Genomic DNA, 26,840 nt, shown 5'->3' with positions numbered 1-26,840 from the left:
AATATTACATAGGATGATAACGTGCTAATATATTAAATATCCGAATAATATTTATATTAACATAGTAAGATAGTCGATATATGGATAATATTTATATTAACGTGTAAGTCATATATAATATTTACCAATAACAATTGATAACCAGATTAACGTGATAACAACGGAAATAACCAACAACAAAAATAACAAGTTTTCTCACTTGATAAAAAACTTACAGAAACAATTACAGTGGCAATTCTTCACCGTCGCAGATGCCAAATATGGAGGATTAGATTTTGCCGACCAACAAAATTTGCGTGGCCACTATCGATCTGGTTTTGACGATACTTTGCGAGCAATTTCGAGAGACGTCGGAGAAATTGCATCAGAATTTGATGGAGAGAGAGACATATCAGAAACTTCAGGAATTCTGGATCTCAAATCCATATGAGGCGTCAGAAATCAGTGCATAAGAGTTGGTACTGTGGCTTGCCAGAGATGGAACAAGTTTAATGATCGTGTTCGTGACGGGCTATGCGCGGAAGCTGTCCAGAATTGAAGGAGGAAGCGACGGAGGAGAGAAGTTTCACAAATAATCACACAATTATTAAGGAATGTTAGTTTTGTCAATTTGCGCCAGCACAGTAAAATACAACAGTGCATAAATGTGTCAGTTAATTTCTCAATCCTCTAAGTATAGATTGTGCAATTTCCCTAAAAATAATGTTATTTTTTGTGATTCTCTTGTTATTGCCGAGAAAAACTTTTGAACTTTGTTTCCGTGTGCGGATTCCTTGTTGACAAAGTATCCTTGATGTATCAGAGATCTTTTCATCATCTATGTGGTGCCATCAATGCACCCTCACGATCCCTTGATCCAATCCAGCAAGAGAAAGCGGAAACAAGCTTGTTCAATCACCATGACATCCATATAAGCCTCATTCTTAGTCTTATATCAATTGAAAACAAGCTTGTTCGTATCCGGTCTTGGAGAGTTATACAAGAGACCATATTTTCTTTGCATGTCCATATAATATGGACCATATACTTTCACTGTATGTTCTGATTTAAGCAACGCATTTTTGACCCTTTCCCTACTCCAAATTTGTCAAGTAATATGATTCACCTCACACATCTAAGCGAAATCACTTTGATTTCATTTTAATTTATATGGTGTTCCAAAGAAACAAGTAACATTTTTGGGGAAGAGCGTAACGATTTGAGTCAAATTGCCTCAAGTTACTCCCTTAAATAAAGAGATCGTCGTAGGTACTTAAGGGTCGATTTTCACAAAATTCTTTTTTTTTACACAGAAAGTTATTAGTCTTGAAATCAAGGTAAATAGAAAGATTGTAAATTAAAATAGAAAACAGAAATAAACCGAGTTATATATCAGATGGAAAAACGTCAGGCTTAGAGAAATTCTCAAGAAATATCAGAATTGTAGATCTAGCACTTATGGTTAGGATAAATTAAGAACCGTTCTAGAATTCAAATCACAAAACTGTAATCAACCAATTCTCTTCTGTATTGACTATCTATGTCTAATAGTCGGAATTTTAACCCTCGTCTTTAAATACCTATTACTAAAACGCATTAATAATCAAGTTCGATATGTTCACAAAAGTATCTAATCCAAACCTATTTGTGAATAGCTACTTTTGCCTACCTAAGATAGTTCAAGAAATAAGCGCACTCCTGTGTCAAACTTATTATCCTAAGATCAAATTTTATTTAGATACTCTAGAATTAGCAGTAAGAACAGTCAAAAGTGAAGAACTCTACAGATTTTATCCTAGTTGAATATTGATCTAACAATTCATCCAAATCCCTATTGAGAATCTCTAAACCTAACAAGAAGACTACTCAGACATGATCATAGAAATACAAAAATGATTGAAGTAGAAATCATAAAATGAAACAAGAAGAGAATATAGTTTAGAAAGATCTTCTCTCTACAAGGTTTTGAATTCTGAAAGAAAAGCTATCTCCAATTATCTTCCAAAGGGTTCAAGCTCTCAAAATCCAAGAGAATTGCAAAGTAAAAACTTGATGAAAATCAAACTCAGGTCTAAACAATGACCCAAAATTATATTTATAAGTTCTCAAAAACGTTCATGGACTAATATTGCAAATAGAGAAGTCTTATGGGGTCTTCTGTAAGTTTTTAATTCTTGATACTTGTCTGGACCGCGAACGGTGTCGACCGACACCAATGAATGCCGATCGACACTGATGACATGGTCTGACTCCAAATTCGTTTCTTTGGTTTAGCTTTCTCAATTTCGCTCCAAAATACTCCATTATCTCCAAATGCATCCCGATCGTATAAACACCACAAAAGACTCTAAAAAGACTCTAGAAATAATGAAAAAAACTCTAAAAACGATACATATATCATGGCAAAAACCGTAAAAATCATGATATATCACGTAACTCAAGTCGCCATCACCGAAGTTAGAAAGAACTATCCATCTTACCTATATCATCGACAATGCAACAAGAAACAATATAATCTCTTTAAGGCTGCACACAAGTTCCAAAATCTCCTTTAGCGTTGATTTGGGGCAAGAACAATCAGATTTATTCATATAATGATTGTTCAAGATTATTTTTATTATTCATTTTCCTACTTTTAAGTAATCTTCTTAGTTGAGTAATAAATATAAAACTTCTCGATATCCGCTTTTCGCTTGGTCATGCGTGTGTTCGAGTAATCGAAAAACTTTGCTCAGCTTTTCTCTGGGATGGACCAGATTTAAGTTCAAGGAAAGCGAAAGTAGCTTGGAAAGATGTTTGTCGGCCAAAGAAAGAGGGAGGATTGGGAATAAAATCGATTAAGGAGGCAAATTAGATTTGTTGTTACAACTTTCAGCAAGAAAATCACTTTGGGTGAACTGGATTCATCGAGAGTTAATCTGTACGGGATCATTCTGGTTGGTCAAAGTGTCTACAACGATGAGTTCATGGATGTGGAAGAAACTCTTGAAGCATAGACCATTAGCAAAGGAGTTATACAGGTCTGATGAGGTGAGGAGCGGAGGGAATACTTCATTCTGGTTTGATAGTTGGACTTATATGGGCTATTTAGTATTTACATGATGTAATGGCCTAATGGGAGATCAGGGTTGCATTGACATGTGAATTTATTTAGATAAAACAGTCACAAAAGTTTTGGATACTCATCGACTGATCGACAAAGAAGGCATCGAGTTCACATATTAAATCAGGTGGAGGAAACAGAGTTGTCGACGATATCGCAAAGTGGAAAGCAAAGGATGGTAAATTCAAGCTGTGTTTTTCAGCGAAGGACACTTGGCTTTAGATTTGGACAGAACATTAAAAAACAAAAAACAGTAGGTATTAAGGGGTTTGGTTTGCAAATGAGATGCCTAAGTACTCGTTTATGGTGTGGCTAGCTACTCTTAATAGACTAGTTACGGGTGATAGAATGTGCTCCTGGTCATCGCATGTTGATTCAACGTGTGTGTTTTGTCATGATCCATGAGTCAAGGGATCATTTATTTTTCAAATGCTCTTTCTCAGCTCAAATTTGGGAATCTTCATGCAAGGTTTTACTCTGGATTTCTCTATGTTGCTAGCTACTGTCTCTGTTTCTCAACTATCAAAGACACATTAATTAATCCTACGCTATGTCTATCAAGCGACAATCCATTCAATTTGGAGGGAATTGTTCAAGTATTTGACCGAGCTGAGGAATCGGCTTCTATCTCTTGAAACGGGTTCGAGTTCCATGAGGAACGGACTTCAACTCTGGTTCGCTTCAAGACCGTGAAGCTTCAGCATTTTTATTCTTTACTCTGTGTTTTTTCAGCTTTAAGATGCATATAATGTCAACAAAGTTATTTTTTGTTTAAATAAATTTATCATTCATTCAATATATATATAATTTTAACAGATTTTTATTTGGATTAGATACAAAAGAGTATAAAATTGGCAAGGGCTTTACTTACGAACCTCCATAAAACATCATTCCGAATAATAAAAAATCGGCCTTGTATGTATACCCAATAATAGGCCTGGGATTTCGGTTAACCGTTCGGTTATCGGTTGGGTCCATTCGGTTTCGGTTCTTTCGGTTTCAAAATTTAGTATCCATTCGGATATTTTGAAATTTCGGTTCGGTTTCGGTTCGGTTCCGGTTCTTTCGGTTTTAAAATTTAGTATCCATTCGGTTATTTTGTTTAGAATATTTTCGGATATTTCGGTTATTTTTAGGTATTTTTGGATATATTTCGTTTATTTTTGAGTGTTTTTACAATTTTTATATATTTTTCAAGTATTTTTGATTATTTGGTATATAAATAACTAATTATTTTGAAAATATAATTGTATTCCGTGTATTTCGGTTACCCGAAATATTTCGGTTCGATATCGATTCGGTTACGGCTATTTCGGTTATAGAATTTAGTATCTATTCGGCTTTTTTCAAATTTTTGGTTCGATTCGGTTCGGTTTTTTTTGCTTCGGTTTCGGTTCGGTACATTCGTTTAGTCGCCGCAGGTAGTTGCGGCAGTGGCAAATGCATGTGAGATTGTTCGTTTGGTCGCCTCAGGTATCTGCGGTATAACGCTGCAGCAAACGCTGCGTTCTGCGGCTAAAAATTTTGGACACTAATTAAAGTCAGCGTTAAACGATTAAAAGCTGCGGTTGTCGTTGCCGCAGCCGCCTGCGGCGACAAAACGAACAAAAACATGTGGTAATGTTTGCCGCCGCCGCTGTCGGTAATGAAACGAACAAACTAAATGGTAAAAAAATTGAGGCAAACTTTCAAAATTAGGTACTTTTGCAAACTTGTATAATAGAATAATACATAAATATTCATTTTATATTTAACTTGGACTCTAATATTAAATGATGAAATTCGACCCAAAAAAATTGCAATGTGCGTTATTATACTTCAACAAAAACACAGTATTTTTTTCAACATCAACATTAAAATAATATAAATAAATTACCTAGACTATTAAATTTGAGTGTAAAACTACATTGATTTAATAAAATTAGTCAACTGTTTGTATTAGCTCACTTAGACGATACGATGGCGATGAGGTATCATTTGATCTTAATCAAACGACGTCATTTTGGTCATTTGAGTCCAAAAACAAAACCGAACGACGTCGTTTTGATTATTTGACTCCATATACTCAACAAAACAACGATGTTTGGTTAAGACAAAATAACTTTGGTAAAGATAATATGGCATCGTATCGTCACTGTGTTGAGTTTATAGACTCAAATGACCAAAACAATGTTATCTCTTGTTGCCATTTTATCGTCTAAGTGAGTGAAGACAAATGATTGACTATTGTTAAAAAAAAATCAATATAGTTTTACGCTTAAATTTAATAGTTTAGAGAGTTAATTTAGATTATTTTATTATTAAAGTTGAAAAATATTTAATCTTTGTTAAGATATAAAAATTTAACTTTGCAATTTGTTGGGTTTGAAATTTACCTTTTTCTCATCTCCATTATCTATAGATACGAAAAACCAAAAGAAATTGCTTACGTGGCACAACTCTCAACTCCATCCACCAATCAGAATATTTCGATATAAATAATATATCACAAAAATATTGAAGAAAATCCAAAATCAATTTGTAAAATTGAATTTGTGTGGAGAAAGAAGCTCGTCACAAAGACTGAATCTGTGGCTGCGTCTATCTCTGAAACACATTCTTCCACATCTCTTCTCTTTCTCTCAAGACAAAAAATGGTGGAAGATGAACAATGAAGAAAAATCATTGTTCTTGTTCATGCATTAACCCTGTTGTTATGTTCCTCCATGGCCTGTTACATCGTTCCTTATTACCACAATCCGGTTTTGTCTCATCCCAATAGAGAAATCATCAGTCACCGTCACCACCACCGTTTCTCCAACAAGCTCTTGAAGACAAGAATTAGAGTTCCTCGAAGTTCCGCCATTAGTGACGGTGGTGTCTCCTACAATACTCTAGTCTCCGAGGTAAGCCAATTTTCAGGGCAATTCATTTTAATCCTCCTTGAATTTTCAGTAAATGTTGTAGATTTGTGTAGTTTATAATCATAATTAAATTGGGTCTGGCTTTAATTTTGAATTTGGGGTCTTGAAATTGCGAAAAGGATCGAACTTTGGAGATTTTGTAGCTCAATCTTACTCTATCTCTATTGCTACTTCATAAAAAATGAATCTTTGTTTTGATTAGTGAATATTGGATTACATGTTTATGTAGTGGAGTTAGTTGATAATGTGAATGTTAATGGTGGTATTAGGCGGTGAGGCTTTTGGTTCCACAAGCAAACTTTGATTCCTCGAAGCTTAAAGTTGAGTTCTTAGGGGAGTTATTGGAGAACAAGAGTAGCGGAGGGATTATTACGCCGCGGACTTATATTCTTTCGCATTGTGACTTCACTGCTAACTTAACCTTAACAATCTCAAACGTCATCAACCTGGATCAACTAGAAGGCTGGTACAAGAAAGATGATGTGGTTGCTGAGTGGAAGAAGGTGAATGACGAGTTGCGTTTACATATTCATTGTTGTGTGAGTGGTATGAGTTTATTGCAGGATGTGGCTGCAGAGCTTAGGTATCATATTTTCTCCAAGGAACTGCCTTTGGTTAGTCTTCTTCATCTCTCGTCGGTCGGTTCTTAATGAATGTGAAAATGACTATCTAACTCTTTGGTGTTGTGTTTGAGATAGGTACTAAAAGCTGTGGTGCATGGAGATTCAGTTATGTTTAGAGAGAACCCTGAGCTAATGGATGCTTATGTATGGGTTTATTTCCATTCAAGCACACCTAAATACAACCGGATCGAGTGTTGGGGACCTATCAAGGATGCTGCAAAGGTATAATTTAATTCGCGCTGGCTCAACTTGTGCTTTGTCCTTTCATACAAATGCCGGAAATGTGAAATCTTTGGTTCTGTGTGTTTTTGGTGGTGAAGGGAAAGCAGAAGGGAAATCATCAAGGCTTCTTGAGTTCAACGACTTCGAAGAAATTGATTCAACATAAGTCTATCTTCCATACCCTGTTAACGTTTCTTCTGTGAGACAAAGTTGTACATTCTCCTGTTTTTTGCAAATGATGTAGATTTCTTGATGAGCATCTGACACAAGTGCAATTTGCCAACATTCAATTGTTCATACATGGAAAATTTATGAGAGCCTAGTTTCTTAATGTTTCTTCAATATTAGTTGTCGAATACCTCAAATTTGAATCCATTGATGAGGACATTACAGACAAGAAGAATGTCACATAAAGTGGGAGAGTCAAAGTTGTGGGAGTTCCTGCTCTACCATCAGTAAATCACTTAAAAAAAGACAAACAAATTTTATTATTTAATATTTAATTCAAAAAATTCAACCAATTCTCTTTTTTTTTTCTATAACAAAAATTAGTTGAATATAAAGGTTCATAAAGAGATTTTCGCAATAGCATATGCCATGCGATTAGAGTCTCTTGGAACAAAGATGAAGCTAATATTTTGAAGAAACTCGTAAAGCTCTATCTAAAGAGTTTCCGAAATGATGGCTTCGATCACCTGTTTGGAGTCTCAAGAAATAGTTAGGGTTTTCATGCCAAGATCCGCGGATTGTTGAAAGGCTAGGCGAATCGCGCAATTGCTTATGCCCTTAGAAGCGATCTAACATGGGCTAAAACATGCGATTGTTCTCTCTTTCATCCTCGTCTCAGAGATGTAAAGACACGCAATTAGTGTTTTACAATTCAACCAATTTTTTTCTATAACAAAAATTAGTTGAATATAAAGGTTCATAAAGAGATTTTCGCAATAGCATCTGCCATGCGATTAGCGTCTCTTGGAACAAAGATGAAGCTAATATTTTGAAGAAACTCGTAAAGCTCTATCTAAAGAGTTTCCGAAATGATGGCTTCGATCACCTGTTTGGAGTCTCAAGAGATAGTTAGGGTTTTCATGCCAAGATCCGCGGATTGTTGAAAGGCTAGGCGAATCGCGCAATTGCTTATGCCCTTAGAAGCGATCTAACATGGGCTAAAACATGCGATTGTTCTCTCTTTCATCCTCGTCTCAGAGATGTAAAGACACGCAATTAGTGTTTTACAATTCAACCAATTTTTTTTTATAACAAAAATTAGTTGAATACAAAGGTTCATAAAGAGATTTTCGCAATAGCATCTGCCATGCGATTAGCGTCTCTTGGAACAAACATGAAGCTAATATTTTGAAGAAACTCGTAAAGCTCTATCTAAAGAGTTTCCGAAATGATGGCTTCGATCACCTGTTTGGAGTCTCAAGAGATAGTTAGGGTTTTCATGCCAAGATCCGCGGATTGTTGAAAGGCTAGGCGAATCGCGCAATTGCTTATGCCCTTAGAAGCGATCTAACATGGGCTACAACATGCGATTGTTCTCTCTTTCATCCTCGTCTCAGAGATGTAAAGACACGCAATTAGTGTTTTACAATTCAACCAATTCTAAAAAAAAATTATAAATAGTCACAAAATATTAAATGCTTTTAGTTTTGCAACTGAATTTGATCTAACATCTAATAAAATGAAACAAAAAAATCTTATATTTGAAACTTAAACTGTAAATTATCAAAATGAAATTGCATTTTTTTTTTTTTTGAATCAATAAAAAACAAGTTCAAATTATTTACCTAAAGCTTATAATTCTTAATTCAATTAGCTAGTCCAAGTTAGTGGGTTATCATGTCGTGTGGTCCCATGTATTATTCTTGTTAGTTAAGATGAGTAGAAATATCGTAGCTAAGTTTTATAGTTGATTCCAAATATTGATTGCTAAGCGGATTTGTAGTGTCATGGATATTGCCGGTCCTGAAATTTAGGGGGCCTAAGTTTTAATATATTTTTTTTTGATAAGGTTTAGAAAATTGGAAGGCATGTCATTGCGAAAATAAATAATATGGAATTCCGGAGCCCAGAGCCGTGCTTATAGTGTTACCAAAAAGGCATTTGCTTTAGACCGCTTGAAATTTTAACATTTTAAAGGCCACATTTATCATGACCGTCTTTTCCTTCTCTCTAAAAAGCTCTCCTTTCTCTCTAAAAAAACAGATCTAGATCGGAAATTGCCTGGGCTGGCTCTGGTGGCTTCCACAGTGCCGTAGCTATGCCTCTTTTGTCTTTTCTTGTTTTATGTTTTGTCTTGCTTTCTGGTTTCATCCCTAGTTTCGTCGTAGTCGATCAACATCTTCTCCGGTGGTGTTTATCATTATCGGTGATGTGAAGAGGTTGTTTTGGTGGCAAGATTCTCGACAGCTTGGGCCTCAATCGTTGGGTCCAGTGGTGGTTACGGCGCAAGTGTGGAAGTCAAGGTTCGTCGAAGTTTCCCAGATCTGTTTCTGGCTCGGTTCCCAAGTGTCTCGTGTTTTGGTTGCGGTCAGGTTCGTTCTTCTCACGGATTTCTTCTCAATTGCTCAGTTTTAGCATCATTGAGCTGGTTTATCTTCAATTGTGTTACTCGTTGATGTGGATGGTTGCTCATTTTAGTCCGATCTTTTGTGCTCTTGCCTTCATCGTCGCTGGCTTCTTTTATCGTTCTTAGAGGTAGTCTTTTTATCTGTCCGGTTCGATCTCTTGCTGATATATCACTATGTCAGTGTTGTCCGGGTTGATGTGGTTCGCTCCTTGTCTCTACGTTTATAGATCTGATCGAGATCTCATTTGTTCAATGGATTCTTTTGAGGCGTTTTACAATCGTGTTCCTTCGATTTCGCCGTATCCGGGAGTTCAGTTGTGATCTTGATGTCTTTTGGCCTTGATCCCGTCTCGCCGGTCTTGGATTCCTCGGAACTTCTTCTCAGTATGGTAGTCTGCATCCGCTATAGGTGGAACCGCTTTTCTTTGGTTGGGATTATCATCCTCTTCGTTTAGCTTTCGGTTAAGGCTCCTCTACGGTCTGTGTTTGTGTTTGGCGATGTGTGTTTGGCTTGATTCCGGATTATATTGTTTGTTTCTCGTCCATCAGTTTCGGTTATTTTCCCTTGTTGTTTAGCGTATTGTCTTTTGTTTTAGTTTACAAGGTTCCCATTTCTTTGGGCATAGTTTTCGGGGATGTGTTTGTCATCCGCCAACTTAGTTTCTGGGGTTATTTCGTTAACCGCCGGCTTCGTTTCTGGGAGTTAAAGTCCCGCCGGCCTTTGTATTCCAACAACGTATTTCACCTTTGTTATATAATCATTCAGACGAAAAAAAAAAAGGCCACATTTATATATGACGTTATTGTTTTAAGTAATTTGTTTCTTTACTTTATAATCATTCTAATTAGATTTTATGATGAAATTTTCGGTAATATCATATTTTGATTTTTTTTCTTAAAAAATACATGCGTATATATCATTAATCCTTACATACACATATATACTAATATGTACATAAGAAATATTTGTTTTTGTGTTGCATAGATTAGAGGATCTTATGAAGTTATAAATTTGTGAAAAAACATTAACTATGATGATTTTATAGTGCTTTAAATCATATTTTGTTAAAAATAAAAATTTTTGAGTAAAAAAAACTTATATAATTATACAAATTAAAAAGGCCACATATTTATAAGTTGCCTTAGGTCTCGCTAAACCTAGGCACGGCACTGCCGGAGCACATGACCATAATCATAGACACAAATAATTATAACTCAAGCACCATTCACTAGCGTCCTATTTGATGAAAGAAAACCCAAAATAAATCGTAATTAAATAAAATTTTCCATTTGTCCCTCCACTTGAAGCAGTTAAGTTGAATAAGCTGTTCAAAAACTTAAATCTTCGGCTGCATGTAAACTGTAAATGTTAGTTGAATCCTAAAATTATAACATATATTATGATTTTAAAGCATTTTCATAGAGGATCCAACAAATACACATACTTATTTTTTGTACTGATTTTGAAGTCTCTTCAATTTTGCCATTAAATCTCTAACTGATTATAGTAGATTGTACAATAAGGAATTTTTGATTGTCTATTAAAAATATCTAACAACATAAAAAAGTTTGACATATTCCTTTATTACCAGAGTTTGAAGATGACTAAGATTTGGTAGTGATGGCCACCAAAGGATCCATGTTAGTTTGTAAAAAATGGTTAAGTGTCAAAAGATAAAACAAAAATATTTGAAATTTTCAAAAAGTTAGCTTCTAAAACATAAAAATAAAAATTTATGGCTAAAATGATTACAAGATGATATCTACATGTAAATCAGTTGATAAATACATGACTTGAACACCTAATATGGCTAGTTTGCCGAAAAAAAAAACAAAGAACACCTAATATGGCTACAAATATACATGATGCATCCAAATAAGTTGTATATTAATAACAATCCCTTTATAATCTAGAAATGGGCTCATTTTACTAACTCAGACGAGATGAACCAAAATCTAGCAAAATAGCCTAGAGATGCACCAATAAAAATCTGAATAACCATCGCATATAAACTAGATTAGGAAATGCTAAATACTTAAACCATATTATATTCAATTCTTTATTTACTAAAACGACATTACATTTCATAACAAGTCGACATTCATTATAGTATATTAAATCATCCATTACAATATTTGAGTAGTATTTAAAGAATATGGATCAATCCATTTACATTACATTATATTACATAGTTTAAATTATTAATAACATTAGATACTCTAATATTTGATTAGTAAATTAGGAACGTGGGTCAATCTACTCATCGGTTATGAGTTGAAATCTCATGAAACTTAACATGATATCAGAGTCTGATTCATAGGTACCCTATCTAATAGCTGGTCCATCGATCTATGCCCGAACATATATATCAAAATCAATGGCTAGGAAAATCATCATCTCGAGGGGACATATTGGGAATAATGTCTCACATCGGAAATTGGACAAAGATCTTGACTAATGTATAATAGATATAGGACCATCCACTCATATCCAATTGGTTTTGAATTGAAACCAAAAATAACTTTAAAATAATATCATTCATCATGCCGCTCTAAGTAACGTTCATGTGTTTCTACCTGAGTATCTCCGACTTGGTTAAGGGTGGTATGCACGTTAAGAGATATGGTTGTTATGGTGAATTCTTTCTCGCGAGAGATTCAATTTGATATACTACTTATAAATATTTTTATAAATTTGAGAGTAATTAGGAAGGGTTATATTGCATATTATTTTTGATTTCGTATGATTGATCTGTATTTTTTAGAGATGGAAAATAAAGTGCAAAATTGATAATTTAAAAATTTTTCATTCAAAAAATCATTAATTTATTATATTAATAAGATCACATATTTACACTAAAGTAAAAAAAAAAAATATTTACACTAGAGTAAAAAAAAAACATATTTACACTAAAGTAAAAAAAACATATTTAAACATAAACATATGTAAGAAATAAACATAAACTTTTATCTATGATATTTAAATTCTAAATAGTAATTGTCACGATCATGCAAGTTAATAACTTTAAAAACCAAGTTTTATAATAAGATGGGAATTTTTTAAAAAATTATCTTATTAACTTATCAAAATTTGGTAAATTTTACTTTGGTTCGACTTAAAAATTTATAATATTATTAATTTATAGTATAAAAATTTTAGAGAAATTAGGTTGTAAATGAGGCAAACAATTTCAAACTATTTTGCCTCATACATTTATTGGCTCATACTTACAATTATGTTTCGCTTTGTGCAGTTGAGGGAGGATGATGCTGATAAACTGCAGAAAGCAGAGGTATGCCAATAAGTAATTAAACAACTACTCAATAGAGATATGCCAGTGGTCATATATTCTTTCTAATTGATTAAACAAGTATTGTGCAGGGAGAACTAAGCTGAAAGCCGAGAACACTTTGCAACACAAAGAATGTAACATCTTCAAGAACGCAATGAAGGTAGAAATACAGAAACTCAGAGAAAGAGAAGGTATCACACATCATCAGGCAGAAAATGCGTTTTCAGAAACAGAAATTGAAATATTCGCAATATTCACAATAATCGACATCACGGTAACCACCATCACCATTATCATATTACCACTAGATAATCACTACCGCGCCGTTGCAACTGCAACTGCAATGACCACAGTGCCACCACCACCATCACAACATCATTAAAGCTACCATCGTAACTACCACTATCACCACTTCGTCACCACTAAAACCACCACACTGTTACTACTATATTGCCGATATCATCATCGCCATCATGTTCTAAACTATTTAAGTTTGTTCTACATTATTTCATATATGTTTTATGTAAGAAAAAAAAATTATTTATCATAAATGTTTTTCTGATTTTCATAAGTTTACGCATGTTTTTTAAATTTAAATCATGATACATACAAAAAAAAATTACTATATTTAGTTTAAGAGAATTATAAATTTGAAATAAATTTTTAGAACATAAAATATGAAATAAAAGATTAAAGTGGTAAAATAAAATATTAAAAATAGTGTTGTAAACCACATAACGGATGGACTCCATAACCGTGACCCATGTCCATGTTCTAGAAGGTCCATGTCTAGCTTCTAGAAGACTCGCCCAACCGACCAAGGCCAAAGACGGTTTATGTTAGTCTTAGTGGGCTTTAGTGTTTCCTAGTCCAATTGGGATTTGTCTCCCCTATTGTGTATATATATAAGTTGTAACCTCATTCATTAATCAGTAAGAATACATGAGATTCATAACACGTTATCAGCACGACTTGCTCTTAACGATCTCTAACCCTAATTCGAAAAATCCTTCACACGAAACCTAAGTCCGCCTCGCTCATAAGCTTACGATCGGATCAATAGGTGCTCGCGATTCCTCCAAGCTCCCAACGTTCGTGATCAAGTTCAAAAACCGTGGTCTTTAGCTCCCGGTTCATATCCGTACAACCCCATAAGGTGAAAGGTAAAATCCAAAACCCTAAAACCTAAAAGACCAACATCGAACTTGAACCTAAAGAAATCGCAACCCTAAAAATTGGATATTGTTTGAATCAAAGGGTTTGCTATTACTTGCTTTGCTCGCTTCCGTTAAAACCCTTGTTAACAAAAAAAACAGGAATTTTCAAACAACTAAAAACAGTGCTAGGGCTTAAAGTTATGTTTCCAACCCTTATTATAACATCCCTACTTATGTCCAACTTCTAGGGTTTATGTATTATTATAGAATCTAAATAAAAGTAATCTAAATAAAATTTAGGTTTCTAGTAGTGCACGTGGGTTTGCTATTTCTTAGGAGAGTTATTGATTCAAAACCTAAATCGTATTGTTGAAAGAAACTTAAATCGAATCGAAACCCTAAAATTCTAAGTTAATAAATCCGATTGGTTGAGGTTGCTTAGGTTGTTTAGATTGATTGTTTCTATGATTGGTTGCATGCATAAATTGTTAGAAATAAAACCCTCATATCGCATGAACCCTAGAAACCAAAACCCTAGAGAAAGCTTAATCCTAAATAAAATAGGAAAACCTAAGTAAAAAGAAAAAACCTAAAAAAAAATAAAATCTAAAATCCTAATCAAAATAGAAATTTCTAAATCCTAAATCCTATTTGAAATAGGAAAATCTAAAAAACCCTAAATCCTATTCTAAATAGGAAATCTTAAATCCTATTGTAAATAGGAAAATCCTTAATTCTATTCAAAATAGAAAATCTCTAAACCCTAATTAAAATAGGAAATCATAAATCCTAATCAATATAGGAAAACCTAAAACCTAATCGAAATAGGAAATCCCTAAAAGAGGAAATTTAATCCTAAGAGGAAAGTCAAATCCTTAAGTAAATCGATTCATGATTCGGTCTTAAATACCGCATGACATTAACGACTACATGATCTTGACTCAAAACCCTTTTTGCTTGTAGATGTTGAATTACAACTTGTATTTTACTGCCCTAAATATCTGAGGAGATAATTATTTAAAATGGACAATGGATACTAAGATTATCCTAAAGTCAAAAGGACTTGGTGAATGTATCACATAAGGCAATAATGCCAAGTGAGAAAGATAGATACAAGGCAATATTAATTATTAGGCACCATCTTATTGAGAGTATCAGAATCCAGGAACTATAAGTCTGTGGATGAGTCTATTGCTAGCTGAGCAAAATAATGACTTACTGATGAGATACAGTTAATTAAGACCTCATTGATTAACCCCATTACTTGATGCCAATAAGGCCGCAGAGGATAAGAAAGAATCCAAAGATTCTAACCACGTCCAGAGTGATAGACCACACGGCTGTGACCGTGGTGGATGGAAAGGACGTGGTTGTGGCCACTATAACTCATCCGGCAGTGGGAACCACTATAACCGTGGTTGTAGACCCAATTTTGGCCATGGTCGAGGGCGAGGAGGCTGTGGTATTTATAAACCACAACACTCGACCAAATCAGTGTGCCATAGATGTGGAATGGGGAACCATTGGGCTAAGATATGTAGGACTCCCAAACATCGTTGTGACCTCTATTAAGAGAGTGTAAAAAAGAAGAATCCTAAAGCCCATTTGGTCTATAAAGATGGTAAACATGATCAAGATTGTCTAATGGAGTATGAAAATTCTGATTTCCTAAAAGAATCAAGTTGATAAATCTGAATTCGACATCAAAACCTCTATGTTTTCTTTGCCGTTTTATGTGTTTATTAATTGTTATCTCCTTGAATTTGTTTGATATTATTTTATGTTTAAAACATGATTCTTGTCCATATTAGAAATGGCTGAGGACAAGAACATACTTGTGGTGGATAGTGGATCAAGCCACACAATTTTAAAAGACAAAATATATTTTATAAATCTAACATTGAAAAATGCCAATATTAGCACCATAGCGGGTATAGCTAGTCTTATTGAGGGCCACGGTCAAGCCCATATTCTTTTACCTAAGGGCACGCATCTTGAAATAAGCGATGCCCTATATTCACCCATCTCGAAGAGGAGTTTATTAAGTTTCAAAGATATAAGATTGAATGGTTTCCATATTGAAACAAAGGGTGAAGGGAACAAAGAATTCCTAAATATAATTGAGATCACCTAAGGACATAAGAAAGTCCTAGAGACTATACCCGCATTATCCACTGGTCTCTACTATGCTAAAATCGATATGATCGAAGCTAATATGGCAATGAACAAAGAGTTCATCGAGAAATTCACTTTATGGCATGACCGACTTGGCCATCCGGGTCATAGTATGATGCGTAAGCTTATGATAAATTCAAGGGGGCACACCCTAAAAGAGAAAAGAGTTATCCCTAAGAATCTCACGTGTGAAGCATGTTCACAAGGGAAACTTATTATAAGGCCATCACCGGCTAAGGTAAATAAAGAGACCTTAAACTTTCTGGAAAGGATACAAGAGGATATATGTGGACCAATACACCCACCATGTGGGACATTTAGATATTACATGGTCCTCATTGATGCATCGACAATGGTCGCATGTTTGTTTATTATCCTCTAGAAACCAAGCGTTTGCTAGGTTGTTGGCCTAGATCATAAGACTGAGAGCCCATTTTCCAGATTTTCCGCTTAAGACTATACGTCTAGATAATGCCTGTGAATTCACGTCCCAAGCGTTTAATGACTACTGTATGTCCATGGGGGTAAGTGTGGAACATCCCGTGGCACATGTACATACACAGAATGGATTAGCGGAATCCTTCATTAAACGAATCCAATTGATAGCTCCACTACAAGAAAACAGGCGATTACCGACTACGATCGGCGACTAATTGTGTAGTCGCTAAATTAGACGACTAATATACGACTATTATACGACTAATGTTACGACTACAATTATATAGTCGTCGTATTGTCGCTAATTAACGACTACATACTGTAGTCATTCTAATAGTCGTAAATTAGCGACTATTATACGACTACAATTAAAACCCTGACTATAGTCGTATTTTAGTCGCTAAATTGGCGACTATATTGAATGACTAATGACTGTAGTCGCTAAATTGGCGACTGTATTGAATGACTAATGACTGTAGTCGCTAAATAGGCGACTATTTAGCGACTGATTCGGCGGGTCGCATAATAGTCGTTAAAAAGTCGGTAAATAGTCGTAAAATGCCGGTAAAAAACATGTTTTTTTCATGAAGAGGTAGATGGGGTTGGTGTACCGGTTTTTGGCGAGTAAAAGTAATAGTCGTATTTTAGTCGCTGTTTAGTCACCAAATTTGTCTATATAACAAAAATCACTCTCTCTTCTCTTCATTACAACAAACATAATCAACACTTAAAAGAAAAAAAAAAACAGAGCGTTTATAAGAAAAAAAAACGTTTATAGTTATTTATTCTAGAGGAATGGCGGAAAATTACAATTATGGCGGTAATGACGGCGGTAATTATCGAGAGTGGATGTACAAGAGGTTCGATGAAGCAACGGGAAATTTTTCAAAAGAATTTGAAGCGGGTGTGGAGGAATTCTTGACGTTTGCAAATAGCCAGCCTATAGTCCAGAGTAATCGCGGTAAATTTCACTGTCCTTGTAGTGTTTGCAAGAACAATAAACATATCTCGGGTAGAAGAGTTATGAGTCATCTGTTTAGTCATGGATTTATGGTAGATTATTATGTTTGGTATAAACATGGAGAGGAACTCAATATGGATATAGGACCAAGTTACATTGATAGGACGTATGTAAGTGAGAATTATGAAGTAGGGGGTAATGTAGCAGAAGATCCATATGTGGATATGGTGAATGATGCATTTCGTTATAATGTGGGGGTTGATGATAACTATTATGAGGATGTTAGTTATCAGAATGTGGAAGAACCGGTACTAAACCATTCGAAGAAATTCTACGACTTGTTAGAAGGTGCAAAAAATCCATTATACGATGGTTGTCGTGAAGGCCAGTCGCAGTTATCGTTAGCTGCTCGAGTCATGCAAAACAAAGCAGATCATAATATGAGTGAAAAATGTGTGGATTCGGTTTGCCAAATGTTGACTGATTTTTTACCAGAAGGAAACCAGGCAACCGGTTCGCATTACCATACCGAGAAATTGATGCGCAATTTAGGTCTTCCTTATCATACAATTGATGTTTGTATGAACAATTGTATGCTTTTCTGGAAAGAAAATGAAAAGGAAGATCAATGTCGGTTTTGTGGTGCACAAAGATGGAAGCCTAAGGATGACCGTCGAAGAACCAAAGTACCATATAGTCGTATGTGGTATCTACCTATTGGTGACCGATTGAAGAGAATGTATCAGAGCCACAAGACAGCAGCGGCAATGCGATGGCATGCAGAACATCAATCAAAGGAGGGAGAAATGAATCATCCTTCTAATGCGGCCGAGTGGAAATATTTCCAAGAGCAACATCCCCGGTTTACCGAAGAACCTCGTAACGTTTATCTTGGATTATGCACAGATGGGTTCAATCCATTTGGCATGTCTCGTAATCATTCGTTATGGCCAGTGATCCTAACTCCATACAATTTACCCCCTGGTATGTGCATGAATACAGAGTATTTGTTTCTTACAATTCTGAATTCAGGGCCTAATCATCCGCGAGCTAGTCTCGATATCTTCCTCCAACCGCTTATTGAGGAGTTAAAAGAGTTGTGGTCTACTGGGATCGATGCATACGATGTATCTTTGAATCAAAATTTTAATCTGAAGGCAGTGCTGATGTGGACGATAAGCGACTTTCCTGCATATAGCATGTTATCAGGATGGACCACCTATGGAAAATTATCTTGTCCAATTTGTATGGAGGATACAAAGTCTTTTTATCTACCTAAGGGAAGGAAGACGTGTTGGTTTGATTGTCACCGAAGATTTCTTCCTCACGGTCATCCATTAAGGAAGAACAAAAAAGACTTCCTAAGAGGAAGAGACGCATCTAAAGAGTATCCACCTCAATCTTTGACCGGTGAACAAGTTTATTACGAGAAGTTGAATGGTGTAAATCCACCATGTACCAAGGACGTCGGTGGAAACGGTCACGAAAAGAAGATGCCTGGTTATGGGAAGCAACATAACTGGCACAAGGAAAGCATACTATGGGAGCTGCCGTATTGGAGGGACCTCAATCTTCGTCATAATATTGATGTGATGCACACAGAGAAGAATTTTTTGGACAACATTATGAATACTCTTATGAATGTGAAGGGTAAATCAAAAGACAACATCATGTCAAGATTGGATATAGAACAATTTTGTTCTCGGCCACAATTACATATTGATAGTCGGGGTAAAGCTCCTTTTCCAGCTTACACATTGACAGCAGTTGCCAAAACAAGTTTATTGGAATGTGTGAAACATGCGGTTAAATTTCCAGATGGTTATTCGTCAGACTTGGCTAGTTGTGTTGATATGGAGAATAGCAAGTTTTCAGGCATGAAGAGTCATGATTGCCATGTTTTTATGGAGCGACTACTTCCATTTATCTTTGCAGAAATCCTAGACCGGAACGTCCACATTGCGTTATCAGGTACTAATAATCACACATTCCATATAGTATTTATTCTACTTATCTTTAAACATGTTTTGATGATACACTTAACCTCTTAATTGTATGTATAGGGATTGGAGCATTTTTCCGGGACTTATGTTCGAGGACTTTGCAGAGTAGTCGCGTTCAGATTTTAAAGCAGAATATTGTCCTAATCATATGCAACTTGGAGAAGATATTTCCACCATCATTTTTTGATGTGATGGAGCACCTGCCTATACATCTCCCGTACGAAGCTGAATTGGGTGGACCTGTCCAATATAGGTGGATGTATCCTTTTGAGAGGTTTTTCAAAAAGTTGAAAGGAAAAGCAAAGAACAAAAGATATGCGGCAGGATCAATTGTTGAATCATATATAAATGACGAGATTGCTTATTTCTCAGAGCACTACTTTGCCGATCATATACAAACAAAATCAAGGTAATTTAATACATTGATCACTATTTTTGATGTGAATTACTTTTAATTAACTCATTTGGATCAGGTTAACAAGATTTGATGAAGGCGAAGTACCTGTATATCATGTCCCTGGAGTACCTACTATTTTTACTCACGTCGGGAGGCCAAGTGGGGAAATGCATGAAGAATGGCTTTCCGAAAAAGACTATCAATGCGCACATGCATATGTTTTACGAAATTGTGACTATTTTCAACCAATTGAGAGGTATATAAGTTGATATCTCTCCTAAAATCACTCTTTAATTTGTAATATACATGATAATTTCTAATATATTTGTTTCTGTTTTGCATAGTATGTTCGAGGATTTTTTATCTACAAAATATCCAGATTTGACCAAAAAAGAACTCTCCACGAAAAGAGCTGAAGAATATCATTTATGGGTGAAAGACTATGTACGTCATTAAATAACTTCTACATGCATGGATTTCAACTTTTGTATTGATGTTGGTTTATATTTATATGCAGGTTACATATTGGAACTCGACGAATCATTTCCTACTTGGGTTCAAGAGATAGTCCATGGACCTTTGAACAAGGTAAAAACTTGGCCAATGTACTTTACAAGAGGTTATTTGTTTCATACGCAGAAGCACGGAGCTGGACGAAAGACATGTAATTATGGTGTGTGTGTTAAAGGTGAAAATTACACGGATGCATCAGATGAGGCAGATTTCTATGGAACCTTAACGGATATTATTGAACTCCAGTATGAAGGCATGGTCAATTTGAGGATCACTCTTTTTAAGTGTAACTGGTATGACCCTAAAATCGGTCGAGGTACTCGGAGGAGAAATGGTGGCGTAGTAGACGTTCTATCATCGAGAAAATACAATAAATACGAGCCATTTATTCTAGGTATGTACTTATGTATACCAACCATTTATTCTTGATATCATATATATATATATATATATATATATATATATATATATATATATATATAAATCTCATGCAAATTTTTATGTCTACAGCCTCTCAAGCAGATCAAGTTTGTTATATTCCATATCCATATACAAAGAAACCGAAGCAAATTTGGCTCAATGTTCTAAAAGTGAATCCAAGAGGAAACATTTCAGGAGAATATGAAACCAATGATCCGATTCTTTTGCAAACAGAAAATGATGATGCTGTTTTGATGACTACAATTGAAGATCTTGTACTAGACAATCCGGTAGAGAGATCAAACCCAATAGTCCTCGATTACGATGTCTGCGATGCTGAACCAGAAGATGAATTCCGATGCAATTTATCGTCTTCTGATGAGGAAGAACCAGAATCCGATGAACCTTACTAAATATTTTCTATATGTTCGTACTTGTGTTTTTTTGTATGATATTAATTATGTTTATATGTTAAGGTTATCTACTTATGTTTATTATGTTTTAAATAAAAATGTGACATTTTACCGTCTTTTAAACGACTATATATCACATTATGCGACTAATTGACGTCTAAATAGCGACTAAAATAAATGAAATGAGCCAATTACTCGGTCCAAGCCCAATAACACACAACCCAAAATATATATTAACTTATGCGACTAATTGACGTCTAAGTAGCGACTAAAATCAATTTAATGGGCCAATTTACTCGGTCCAAGCCCATCAGTAGACGGAACCGCCCGAACAAAAACGACACAACCCTAATTTTCCTCATTTCGCCTCTTTCGATCTTCTTCTTCTTCCCCAATTCTCTCTGAAAACCCTAATTTTTTCTTTCTCTGTTCGATCGATTTCTTCCCCAATCGATCGATTTACTTCGATCTTCTTCTTCTTCTTCCCCAGTTCTCACTGAAATCGATCGATTTACTTCCATCTTCTTCCCCAGTTCTCTCAGATCTCTCAGATGGGTGGCCGAGGAAGAAGGAGAAGAAACGTGCCTAACGTTTCTCAGAGAGTCGTAGGGACGACGCCTGGTCTACGACCTAATAGTCTACCCAGTCAGTACAACTTCACTCCGGCGGTCCAAGTGCCTCCGACGCAGACTCCTCAAGTACCACCTGCTAATTTACAAGCTCAGGCAACGACAGTCCGGGACTATCCACCGCATCAGCAACTATTCCAGAACTCCGGAACTCAACCACGTGGAGTTGATGCGACTCACTCAGAAGAAGTGGAGAACAACCCACAGCCTCAAGCGACTCCTCAGCAAGAGGCTCCAACCTCACCAATTGTTCAGGATTCTCCGGCTCATAGTGAGGCTCATCCCCACACGACTTCCTCGCAAGGCAACAACTTCCAGGACGAGATTCCTCACGAGTTGCCGGAGCTGCAGGAGGACTCGCTGCGGGCATTGAATGTGTTGCTTAGTGTGCCTGGTACGGAACAGTGGACCACCGTGCTCTATCCCGAACCCATGGAAAACACCTCATGGTATGATTCTTGCTTACTTCTTATTCTGCCTTTATTTTATGGTTTATGGAGTTGTTGTTTCTTGTTCTATGATGGCTAATTTACTTGACTTATTCGTCAGACCTGTTGCATAGTTAAATTTTGTGTGGACTAGTTGTTTCTTTTTCTCTGATGGGTAATAATCTTGAATAATGTCGACTTGTTGCAGACTTGTGTGTGGACTTGTTGTATCTTGTTCTTTGGTGGGTGATGAACTTGAAATATATGGACTTGTTGTATCCTTGTTTATTTTTTAAGTTTCATATACTATATTAACCTCTTTTCTTCTTTGATTGTTTCATATTTATGGAGGTTTACTCGTGACCATGGGAATGCACTAGTTCGGAAGATTACTAAAGTTTGGACTGGCAAATTTGATGCTCCGTACTATAGCTTTACTTTGGTGCCTGTGGACAGAAGAGAGAGATACTTTCTCGAATTCGCGGTACTGTTTTCTTTCTCTGTCTTTATCCTTCTAATATAGAGTACTTTTCTTGTTTTTAATATCACTTACAATTCTTTTTTTTTTATAGAAAACACACCATTGGGATCCCTTGATAACAGGCACCGTGCAATATTATTTTGAGGATATATGTCAGCGCCGGATGAAAGATATGGTTAGCGGAGCGAGGACAAGTCGAGAGCGACCTCCATGGATTGGTGACACTCTCTGGGAAACAATGTGCACCTACTGGGACACTGAAGAAGCGAAGAAGAGGAGTGAAACATATTCAAAAGCTCGCAAGTCTGACCGTGGCGGACTTGGTCCTCACGTTCATTTCTCAGGCCCTAAGTCGTTTCAACAAATCAAAGAAGAAATGGTCAGTGACTTCATATATCTGTTATTTATTTATCTTTTCATTATGACTGGTTAACACATGTTATTTGGTTACAATGCAGGAAGAGCAACTGGGAAGAGTGGTCAGTCTTGGTGAGGTTTTCATCAAGACCCATACTAGGCCAGATGGTACGTATGTTGATCGGAAGGCGGAGAAAATAGCAACAACATACCAGCAGAATTTGGAACTGAGGTTGTCTCAGCTAGAGGCAGATGCTTCGAGTGTTTCAGATGGCGAGTCACGTCCCCGGGAGCTCACAGCAGAGGACTGCACCACCATCTTTCTGCAGGTTAAGTTTCAATTTTCCAAATTACATTTATATAATCTGGAGTTCAATTCTCATTCTCTAATCTCAGCTGTTCTCTTACTTTTTTACAGTCCACTGAGGTAGATTCTAGAGGAATTCCGTATGGAATTGGAAGCCTCAAAGAGACTCTTGGCAAGCGCAAGCGCTATGGACAGTCTTCATCTTCATCTACATCCTTTCTGGATCTGCAAGAACAGCTGAAGGAAGCTCAACGCAAGATAGAAGAGCAGGCAGCATATAATGAAAAGAGAGATCTTGAGGAAGCTGCCCGTAAAGCTGAGCAAACCCGAGTGGCGGCTGAGCAAAAGGAGAAGCTCGCACACTTGTCTTTGGTAGAGAAGTATCTGCGGCAAACCGATCCGCACTTCCTGGACTTCATGGCCACTCATTCAGCTCCTCAAGAAACCACAGACCCTCTCTCGCCTCTTCCTCAAAATGATCCATAGGTTTCTCCTTTTCATCTCTCTTTTATCATGAACAAAAACTTTTATCACTCTCTCAGTTTTTGATAAGTGTCTTTGATTGTGAATATGGTGTATGTGTACTTTGATAGTGAATGATGTACTTTTGTATGTGTTTTGGCTTTTATTTGATTTGGAGTTCTTTTTTTTTTATTTGGTTTTAGATTAATGTTGTTTGGGTTATGGAATCAAACTTAGAAATGAAACAAAATCGGAATCCAAACAATTTCAAAACAAAATCGGAAATGAAACAAAATCGGAATCCAAACAATTTGAAAACAAAATCCGAAATGCCAAATTCTTATATTAGTCGCAACAATAGTCGCCAATTAGTCATAAAAAAGTCGTATATTAGTCGCAATATAGTCGCTTTTATTAACGACTAAGTAATGACTGTCTTACAATAATCGCATTTATAGTCGTAAAATAGACGCCATTTAGTCACTACAAATTAACGACTATGTATACGACTGCACTAAACAGACCTTATATGAGTGTTGATTAATCGTAACATAGTCGCCAAATAGTCATCAAATGTTACGACTAATGAGTGACTAATATATGACTCATATATATTAGTCGTATGTTTGTCGTTAAAAGGCGACTAAATTTACGACTATTTATTTTAGCGACTAAATATTTACGACTACGGGTATTAGTCGTAACCTAGTCGTATTATCCAGTTTTACGACTAAGTAGTGACTATTGTCGTAGTCGTAAAACGACTGTTTTCTTCCAGTAGCCGCTTGGGGACTCGCTGTTTTACATGCATTAGAGCTCATACGCATAAGGCCATCTAGTGAACATAAATATTCACCATCCCAATTACTCACGGGTCATGAGCCAGACATATCCCATCTAAATATTTTTGGGTGTGCCGTATATGTACCGATTGCTCCACCACATAGAACAAAGATGGGACCTCAAAGGAGGATGAGAATATATGTTTGATTTGATTCTCCCACCATTATTAAGTATCTAGAGCCAACTACGGGTGATCTATTTAAGGCTAGATACACGGATTGTCATTTTAATGAATCCGAATTTCCTACTTTAGGTGGAGAGACGAACAAGCTGGTCGAAGAAATATCATGGAATCAAACATCCTTAAATTGGCAAGATCCTCGGACTCTGGTATGTGAATCAGAGGTCCATAAGATAATAAATTTGCAAAAGCCAGCTAATGAATTGCCGGATTCCTTTGTTGACCCAAAGAAAGTTACAAAATCGTACATACCAGCTTGTAATGCACCCGTACGTATTGATGTCCAAAAGGGAATCAATGAAGTTGCTACCGAGTCTAACGCACGTAAGAAACGTGGTAGACCAATATGTTCCAAAGATAAAAATCCTCGAGAATCAAAGAAAGGTGCAATAGGAAACGAGGTTAAGGAAACCATAGACATGGCCGCGACAGACCCTAAGGAACCAAATAGAGAGATTTGGGATGCCAATCCTCATGGTCCTGAAGGGATAGATAATAATGAGATCTCAATAAATTATATCATGTCTGGAATAAAATGGAACCGCAAAGATGTCGACATCGATGAAATATTTGCATATAAGGTAGCACTTGAAATGAATGAGGATCATGAACCCACGTCTATATTAGAGTGCACTCAAAGATCAGGTTGGCTAAAGTGGAAAGAAGCCATAAACGTGGAGTTAAGTTCATTAAAGAAAAGAGATGTGTTTGGTCCGACCTTAAGGACACCATCCTAGATAAAACCAGTAGGACACAAGTGGGTCTTTGTGAGAAAGAGAAATGAGAATAATGAAATCGTGAGACATAAGGCACGGCTTGTAGCACAAGGATTCTCACAAAGACCGGGGATAGATTATGAAGAAACATACTCTCCTGTGGTGGATGCAACGACTTTTAGATTCTTAATAAGTTTGGCAATAAGAGAAAATCTTGATTTGCGGTTAATGGATGTTGTGACCGCTTATCTATATGGTCCACTGGATAATGAAATATATATGAGATTACCAGAGGGTATTGAGCTCAAAGATAAAGATAAGAAAGGGTCTCGAGACCAATACTGTATAAGGCTGAACAAATTGCTTTATGGACTGAAACAAAGTGGGCGCATGTGGTATAATAGATTAAGTGAGTACCTAGTCAAAGAAGGCTATAAGAATGATCCCATCAGTCCATGTATCTTCATAAAGAAGTTTGCAAATAAAGGATTTGTGATAATAGCAGTATATTTGGATGATTTGAACATCCTTGGAACCTCTGGGGAAATCGCCCAAACAGTCGAATATCTAAAGAAAGAATTCGAGATGAAAGACCTAGGCAAGACAAAATTCTGTTTGGGATTGCAACTTGAGTACGTGAATAATGGAATCCTTATGCATCAAAAGGCATATACTGAAAAGGTACTCAAGAGATTCAATATGGACCAGGCCCACCCATTGAGCAGCCCATGATGGTGAGAAGCCTCGGATTGGATAGTGATTCATTCGGTCCAAAGAAGGACGAGGAAGAAGTTCTCGGTCCTGAAGTGCCATACCTCAGTGCCATAGGAGCGTTAATGTACTTGGCCACACTAGACCAGACATTTGTTTTGCCGTGAACCTCCTATCGAGATTTAGCTCATATCCGACCCAAAGGCATTGGAACAGAATTAAATATCTTTTACGTTATTTACAAGGAATTGTTGATTTAGGTCTATTCTATACTAACCATAACACAGAAGGTTTAGTTGGTTTTGCTGATGCAGGTTATCAATCAGATCCGCATAATGGTAAGTCACAAACAGGTTATGTGTTTACACACGGTGGAACCGCGATTTCGTGGCGTTCAATGAAGCAAACCATCTCAGCCACTTCATCCAATCACGCGGAGATCTTGGCAATACATGAGGCCAGCCGTGAGTCTGTGTGGTTGAGGTCGATGACTCAACACATACGATCTAATTGTCGCATGGACGATGAGAAGGGACCAACGGTCATGTAC

At 36.2% G+C, this 26,840-nt stretch overlaps 1 protein-coding gene across 1 annotated transcript; it reads left to right on the top strand.

Annotated features, from left to right (window-relative positions):
- Positions 1 to 5,597: 5,597 nt before the first annotated feature.
- On the top strand, positions 5,598 to 7,172 carry LOC9330036 (protein STAY-GREEN LIKE, chloroplastic). The gene is made up of 4 exons (XM_002893929.2): positions 5,598 to 5,967; positions 6,255 to 6,599; positions 6,684 to 6,830; positions 6,929 to 7,172. Exons 1-4 carry the CDS (start codon positions 5,788 to 5,790, stop codon positions 7,031 to 7,033), a joined length of 777 nt encoding a protein of 258 aa, XP_002893975.1. The 5' UTR covers positions 5,598 to 5,787; the 3' UTR covers positions 7,034 to 7,172.
- Positions 7,173 to 26,840: the final 19,668 nt, after the last annotated feature.

The sequence above is a fragment of the Arabidopsis lyrata genome (assembly GCF_000004255.2).
Source record: "Arabidopsis lyrata subsp. lyrata unplaced genomic scaffold ARALYscaffold_1, whole genome shotgun sequence".
NCBI classification, from domain to species: Eukaryota; Viridiplantae; Streptophyta; class Magnoliopsida; order Brassicales; family Brassicaceae; genus Arabidopsis; species Arabidopsis lyrata.
This window is presented reverse-complemented; position numbering and strand designations above follow the sequence as displayed.